The 8,792-nt window shown below is 36.3% G+C and overlaps 1 protein-coding gene across 1 annotated transcript in view; it reads left to right on the top strand.

Moving 5' to 3' along the window:
* The window catches only part of LOC111083618, an 18,061-nt gene that overhangs the window by 1,836 nt on the left and 7,433 nt on the right, over positions 1-8,792 (top strand). The window contains exons 2-4 of the mRNA XM_022380247.1: positions 1,219-1,437; positions 2,418-2,720; positions 5,509-5,730. Coding sequence (XP_022235955.1) covers positions 1,219-1,437; positions 2,418-2,720; positions 5,509-5,730 — 744 coding nt within the window. The remainder of the gene's footprint in view (positions 1-1,218; positions 1,438-2,417; positions 2,721-5,508; positions 5,731-8,792) is intronic.

The raw sequence follows: 8,792 nt of genomic DNA, 5'->3' as shown, positions 1-8,792 counted from the left end.
TCTCTGACTGCAGTTCAATTACTCATTGTCTCCGTCGCTTCGTGGCCGGTCTTATATACAAGACTAACACATATCTAGTAAATGCTAGGGCATTCATGAAGGAACAGGATATTTTTAGAAACAGGTGGCGTGACACTAGTCACGTGACCTCGCTGACGCAACAGTACCTCTGCAACTGAATCACCCTCAGTCAATGTTGTTTGGAAAGTTTCACTTTGAAGCTATAAACCATAAAAAATATATATGACATATCTTACATTTACGATTAAAATTTTGTCATTAGTGTTTTACCGAATGTCAAGCCGATTTAAATTTCTGACACAAAAAAAAACAATTTTATTTGGAGGTAAACGAGCAAGCTTCAAAAATTAGCACATTAAAATATACATATGTATATTGAAATATTTCAATTTACAGAGAAAATTCTGATTTTTTTTACAATAACCGGAGTACGTTCTGAATTTAATTGGATATTAGTCGTTTACTGCCCTGATGAATGGAATTAATTTTTAATTAATAAGACAGTCTAAAACGCTTATTGTAAAAGATGCTTGATATGGCTTAATGTGCTTAAGTTCGATAAGTCGCGTTGAGCGTTGTGCACATTAAGCACAGTTCACATTAAGATACTCGTTTGTTTGTAATTAACCACAAAGCTACACAATGGGCTATCTGTGCTCTGCCCACCACGGGTATCGAAACCCGGATTCTAGTGTTGTAAGTCTGCAGAAATACCGCTGTACCACTGTGGGAATAATGTGTTGTTACATTACTTTCGTTACTCAAATTTTTTCATACTGTTTCATGTTGTAGTGAAACGTTCCTCTATTGAAATGTACAAAGTTTGCATGAAAATGTATCGAATTTAAGCACATTAAGCTATATTAAACATCTTAAATGTGAGCCACATTGATAAAGAGGTAAAGTATTAATAGTTGTCAATAAAACATACCTTTTGATCGTGGCTTTTGAGTTTCGAAGAGTGATTGAAAAATAAAATCATAATCGCGTAAACGATCGCTTCTTGGATCATTATGTTGAGCACGTGTCTTCTATTTTACTGGAGAATGGATCATTAGTAACAATGTTGACTAGTGTCTTCTATTATAAATAGCTCATTCAATTAAAAAAATGACTCGTGTAATTATATTGAAAATGTGTCTTCTGTTTCATTAGATATTGGGCTATGTGTAATTAACCGCCATTTTACTGTCTTAGGGACAGTCGTTGAATCAACTAAGAAAAAGCGCCTCTAGGTTTGTCCGGAACGTTGCGGACGGAACGTTCCTTTCTATCGTTACTTTTGCAAACACAGCACGTGTAGCACTGCCATTAACAAGAAAAATGTCCGGTAACGTGAAGGAAATCCAAGATAAAATTCCAGTAGATGCTATAGGCTCCACGGCTATCGGAGATGGTCTAAAGATGGGACTGAAGGTAACAATAACATCTTTATTAGTTTCCGTAACCTAGTTAAAACATAAATATTTAACTCTAGAATTTCCCATGTGCCAAATTACTTGAAGGTCTGTGATCTTGTTGGCTACAAATAACGTGAGTGGCACAGTAAATAACGTGAGTGACACGACAAATAACGTGAGTAGCACAGCAAATAACGTGAGTAGCACAGCAAATAACGTGAGTGACACGACAAATAACGCGAGTGATTCAACAAATAACGCGAGTGACACAGCAAAGAACGCGAGTGATTCAACAAATAACGCGAGTGACACAGCAAAGAACGCGAGTGACTCAACAAATAACGCGAGTGACTCAACAAATAACGTGAATGACTCAACAAATAACGCGAGTGACTCGACAGATAACGCGAGTGACACAGCTAAGAACGCGACTCATCAAATAACGTGAATGACTCAACAAATAACGCGAGTGACACAGCAAAGAACGCGAGTGACTCAACAAATAACGCGAGTGACTCAACAAATAACGTGAATGACTCAACAAATAACGAGAGTGACTCAACAAATAACGAGAGTGACACAGCAAAGAACGCGAGTGACTCAACAAATTATTTACCACTTATGTCCCCTAAATATTTTAAATATTCAATATGTGAATCCCACCAGTATTGAACAACTACAAGCTTGATGGTTAAATAAACTTGATATGTATTAGGAACAATCCCACGCGGGGATTGTTCATATCTGATAAGGATGAAACACCTTTTCTCTTCGGTCCTCGGGAACATCACAGAGGGGGGCTCGTTTTCTGTTCATATCTGATAGAGATGAAACCCCTTTTTTCTTAGGTCGTCGGGAACATCACAGAGGGGGGCTCGTTTTCTGTTCATATCTGATAGAGATGAAACCCCTTTTTTCTTAGGTCGTCGGGAACATCACAGAGGGGGGCTCGTTTTCTGTTCATATCTGATAGAGATGAAACCCCTTTTCTCTTAGGTCGTCGGGAACATCACAGACGGGGCTCGTTTTCTGTTAATATCTGATGGAGATGAAAACATTCCTTGCCAAGGTCCGTGTATTGACGATATCTGGCAGGATTTACAGAATTCAGGCGTCATTATTGATACGGTGGCTCTTGGAGTTGAAGCCTCGTCCAGGCTGGAGGAGATGTCTTCCAAGACGGGTGGAAACTCACATTATATCCCATGTGATCCTCAGAGGACGACAGAACAGTTCGATAAACCGTTCTTCTACTTCAGTCAGAAAATAAAGTCAGACCTGGACCAACCTGAAGTAATGGTAAGTTCTATAAGAAAATCAATCAGACCTGGACCAACCTGAAGTAATGGTAAGTTCTATAAGAAAATCCAGGTCAGACTTGGACCAACCTGAAGTAATGGTAAGTTCTATAAGAAAATCAGGTCAGACTTGGACCAACCTGAAGTAATAGTAAGTTCTATAAAACTTTTTGCATAACATAATACCAGTGTTACTATATTTAACTGGAGCAAACCGATTTTTGTCGAAAATATCTAGAGATTGATCACTTTAGCTGAAGACCATCATTGATAAAAAATGGACAAAGAAACTTTCCAATATTTGACACCCGAACAGGCTTGTCCGAGTAGATTTTATTTCTTACCCAAAATACACAAATCTAACGATCCCGGCTGACCCACAATTTCTAACATAAACACAGAGAATCTTTATGATTTTGTTGAACACCACATGGCAGAAGTTCCTTGTATTATCCACTCTTACATAAAGGCAGCTTGTAGGTATCATTGAGGAAGCTAATACTCCACACGATAAAGAATTAAAAGTGCTGAAATCTGCCCTAAACCTCTCCAATCCACCTGAATTTCAAAAGTAATTCATCTTGCCAGTCTTGTCTTATCTCTAAAAAACTTCTAATTCGACAACGAACATTCCCTTCATATTGACGGTAAAGCAATGGGTAACAAAATGGCTCCTAACTATACCAATATATATGGACCATATTCAAAGACACCTGTTACAACAAGGCCCTGTAAAACCTCACACATGGAAACGTTACAGCCAGTCTTGAACCACTTAAATACTTTATTTATTATTATAACACATTTTCACAATAGACCTCCATGCTGTCACTGCCTCATTTGATGACGGAATTTTACACATTAGCTTATAGAAAACCCACAAAACCTGACATACCTCACCCACGCTAAACGGAATAATACTCACAGTCAGGAATTTTACACATTAGCTTGTAGAAAACCTACAAAACCTGACATACCTCACCCACGCTAAACGGAATAATACTCACAGTCAGGAATTTTACACATTAGCTTGTAGAAAACCCACAAAACCTGACATACCTCCCTCACGCTAAACGGAATAATACTCACAGTCAGGAATTTTACTCATTAGCTTGTAGAAAACCCACAAAACCTGACATACCTCACCCACGCTAAACGGAATAATACTCACAGTCAGGAATTTTACACATTAGCTTGTAGAAAACCCACAAAACCTGACATACCTCACCCACGCTAAACGGAATAATACTCACAGTAAGGAATTTTACTCATTAGCTTGTAGAAAACCCACAAAACCTGACATGCCTCACCCACGCTAAACGGAATTTAACTCAGAGTCAAGCGTTCCAAATCAAGAAAATCTATATTGATGAAAAAGTACAGAAAACACCAAGGCTCTGAAAAAAAAAATGTTACAAAGAGGATATAAAAATACCGAGACTGACAAAGAGTTTATAAAAAGCTAACAACACTCAACTCAAAACCATCCTTAAAGTGTAAAGAATCAAATACAATATCTTATATTATTGACTTCACGACGTCAGAAAAACACTTAGGTTCAAGACGTCTTGATACAAAATGATACAAACCCTATAACACACGTTTTGTGTGTTCTGGAAAACGCACAAAGTCTATGACCACCTGGAACTAATTTTACCTAAAATTATCTCCTTGCAAAAAGAGCAGAAGTCTTAAATTTATCCTTGTTCATGCAAAAGTGAATTACAAATTACAAACCACCATAGAAAAGTTGTCATCCATGTAGAGCATACCCAAACAACTCTTAAAGAGAATTCCAATCTTCTATTCACCGAAAAAAGACTTCACAACATTTCAACCAACCCGGTCATTCTACTACTGATTTGATTCTGAAAGATATAGAATCAGGTTTCAAAACTAAAGCTGACAGAGACGTGAAAGAAACCTATTAGATTTTCCCTTTAAATATCGTTTAAACTGGTTTCAAAACTAAAGCTGACAGAGACATGAAAGAAACCTATTAGATTTTCCCTTTAAATATCGTTTAAACTGGTTTCAAAACTAAAGTTGACAGAGACATGAAAGAAACCTATTAGATTTTCCCTTTAAATATCGTTTAAACTGGTTTCAAAACTAAAGCTGACAGAGACATGAAAGAAACCTATTAGATTTTCCTTTTAAATATCGTTTAAACTGGTTTCAAAACTAAAGCTGACAGAGACATGAAAGAAACCTATTAGATTGTCCCTTTAAATATCGTTTAAACTGGTTTCAAAACTAAAGCTGTAAATAACGAAAATGGTTTGTTGTGTACAAACAGATAGTTCGAATGAAATTTAATTGTTAGGCTGAAAGGGCAGGAATTATTTAGATAAAAATAAGTTTGTTTGTAGTTAAACGCAAAGCTGCACATCGGGCTATATGTGCTGTGCCCAGCCTTGTTATCCCCCCTTTTTTTAATGCTATAATACATCAGACTTGCTAGGGGCGGTAAGAATAAGTATTGAAGTTTGAATCTTATATCTAATTCGGTACATTTTAAAATATTTATTCACTAATTGAGGGGATTCTGAAAATCACCCTTTTAAAGGTGTCGTCTTTTCTACGTTTCGACATCCAGTAAGGAGTTGAATTTTTTTCGTGAAAACCTGTAATTCGAAAGCAGTTCGGGATCGGGATTTCACGCTTCGTAAGTGTACAAAAAAAATTACAGAAATCGATTAAAGAAGTTAAGAAGATATTATAAGTCTTATTTCATAAATAAAATCTTCTTGAACCCATCAAATATATATATTTTTTTACCATTCCAGTTACCCAATGTAGAAAGACTAGTGGGCGGAGACTGGGAGTCGTTTGATGTTCTGATTGACAGCTCCATCGGTCGAAACACGAGATTTATTTTTATTACAAGCATGGTTGAAGACCTAGAAGTGGAACTCTCATCGCCAGAACTTAAACATTTCGGTTTATCAGATTCCCACTGGCACATTTCTCCAGAAGAAATGATTGTGTTTGACTTTCCAAATGCTGAGGTGAGTATTGTTTGTTTGTTTTGATTGTTTTTGAATTTCGCGCGAAGCTACACGAGGACTATCTGAGCTAGCCGTCTCTAATTGAGCAGTGTAAGACTAGAGGGAAGGCAGCTAGTCATCACCATCCATCGCCAACTCTTTTACCAACGAATAGTGGGATTGACCGTCACATTATAACGCCCCCACGGCTGAAAGGGCGAGCATATTTCGTGTGACGGGGATCCGAACCTGAGGTAGGTAAGTGGTCATTGTAATGCCATTCGTCGCTTATACGATAACATAGTTTTAAAAGACCCTTGGATACGGTGAAAAACCTAAACTCGGATAACAACGAAACTCTATTACAGCAACTTCCAATACAGATGTTTTGGTCTTTCTACTTGAACACGATTGTTTGTTTGTTTTGAATTTCGCGCAAAGCTACACGAGGGCTATCTGCGCTAGCCTAATTTAGCAGTGTAAGACTAGAGGGAAGGTAGCTAGTCATCACCACCCACCGCCAACTTTTTTACCAACGAATAGTGGGATTGACCGTCACATTATAACGCCCCCACGGCTGAAAGGGCGAGCATGTTTGGTGGGACTGGGATTCGAACCCGCGACCCTCAGATTGGAGTCGAGCCTAATTGAACACGAATTAAAGCTTTTTCTCATTAGTACACAAATCATTGTAATTTTAATTTGTTCTGGATACCCTTCTAATTCAGGTATAAATTAACTCTGTGGAAATAACACTCTGGGCATCTCTGAAAAGCACTGTATACAAGTGCAGTTTTACGATTACTGAGTTTGGTACTTTTTGGCATTAATTACTCTTATGCTCAGTAACATCATCTGAGCGAAATAATCCATTTTTACACTAACACTAACGTAAAAAAACAACAACTCAAAAACAAGAGAAATTAACAACGTTTTTTAAACGTGGGTCGTGACTTTTAACAACACATGGTGTTTCTAGAGCAACTCCAACATTTGACGCAACAGTAAATACTAAACAATTTATTACACCAGATTGAGTGTAATAACCTGACACAGTGGTAAATAACGTACAGTTTATTACTCCTTATCTGATAATATTATAGTCCACGGACTGTTAAGTTATAAATAAGGTAATCAAGGAAAGACAGTATAACAAGATTTTTACTAAAAGGCATACATTAGCCTTTGCCACTCATTCACTAAGCATATGTTTTACTCCATTATATATATATATATATTGTAATTTATTAATTTTATGACTATACTCCCACCTAATTTTGATAATAATAATAATAATAATAACAGATTCGCCACGTGATACGTATCCAATCGATCAAGCTAAGCCTAATTCAATCTCGTTTCTTTTGTTTATTCACTGTGCATTTGATTTTATTTACTTTTGTTCCGACCCCTCCTGGGTTTTAACACCCATGATGGACACAACACAGATTGTCCATCGTGTAGCTTTGTGCTTAACACCCAAAAACTGATTTTGTTTCTTATTGTTTAGAGACTCTTAATTTCAACGGACAAAATCCTCTTACACATACAGTTTAAACAACCTTGGATAATTTCTTATATTTAAAACAAACAAACTTAAATCTAGAATCCATTAGTACATTTAACCCAACAACACAGTGCTTGCAGCTGTATTTTCAATTTTATAATTCAGTTGTTTGCTAGCGAAACTGCTTTTTATGATGATGTAGATATAGTAGATAGCGTAGTTAATGAGGATTCATTGAGTCTATCGGAGAGAGAGAGAGAGAGAGAGCGCTAGTACTCTCCATGTAGGGATGGCATGACGCCCGTTGTCAGAATTTATGATATATTATTCGTTTTGCCAAGTGTCAAAATAAATGGTTTTTACTTATATTTCTTGATAGTATAAATATATACTATGTAATTGTTAGGCTTAGGATTCTTCTACAGTAGTCGTCTGTGACTTGTTAGCGATAAATTCAGCGATGAATAAACAGCACACACTTTACTTGTTTTAAAAATAATATATATATACTCAGAACAAGTTAACATACGTACAACAAAGTCTTCACACTATAGAGATTACAGGCATATCATAAACACTATTTATATATATAGCTCTCTTCTTGATGTCAAAAGTTCGCTTAGGCCTATTCAACTACTTTAGAATTTCATTTGACAAACCGAACTATTTTCTCCATTACTATCGCATTAGTATTTTATTTGTGATTCACTTACAATTGTGGCGCGAGTTACCGGAATCGTTTGGTCTTCTTTCTTCTAAAGATCCTCTGTTCCTTTTGTCAACGTGCACTCAGGCTGATTCAATTTCTTTAGAATCATGCTTTGACGGAATAAAATATTTTTCTTGTATCCTTTTCTACCGTTAGTCTTACTCTAACATATTAAACGTTAGATCTATGTTAATCGTTAGGCCTATCACTTCCACGATAGTTAACTTCACACCGAACTTTTCCTTGCTGTAAGTTTATTCTCTTCTGATATTGTCTGTCTGCTGCTTCCGCTCATCTTACACTATTTATATCTTTATCATTTAATCGTCTGCTCCTTCTATATTCTCGACGTCAAAGTTTTGCATGTGACGTTCGATAGTCTCTACATCAATGAATTATTAACAAAACTTCCTACAATCTCTGCCTTTAACTCTTATTATAACAAAAACTAAACAATAATAAGATATTCACTCAAAAAATAAATGAATCAATAATATCAAAAATAAACAATCTTTTATATCATGACACCCGTATACAATACAATACAAAAGTCATCTGGGTTTTCTTCGCTACAGGTCATCAGAAGCTATACATGAAGAGCTACCTGGAATAGGCGTTCTATCTACAGTTTATATGCCGCTTTTTAGCTATCCAGAGCGTCCGAAAGTCGAAAACTGGCGAATAGTCAAAATCGAGATTTCTAATTTTCATTCATCATCTTTCTTCAATAGGCCTAGCGCCTACTTAGTTCTAGTAGTAACTATACTTTTATCATCATTTGGTAGAACAAAACAGTCTTCACGATCTTTGACTACCTATTTTATTATTATTACATGTAAAATTTATAAAACTTTAGATTACACTATA

The sequence above is a fragment of the Limulus polyphemus genome, unplaced genomic scaffold (genome assembly GCF_000517525.1).
Source record: "Limulus polyphemus unplaced genomic scaffold, Limulus_polyphemus-2.1.2 Scaffold10362, whole genome shotgun sequence".
NCBI lineage: Eukaryota > Metazoa > Arthropoda > Merostomata > Xiphosura > Limulidae > Limulus > Limulus polyphemus.
The sequence above is the reverse complement of the archived record's forward strand: the minus strand, read 5'-3'. Positions and strand labels throughout refer to the sequence as shown.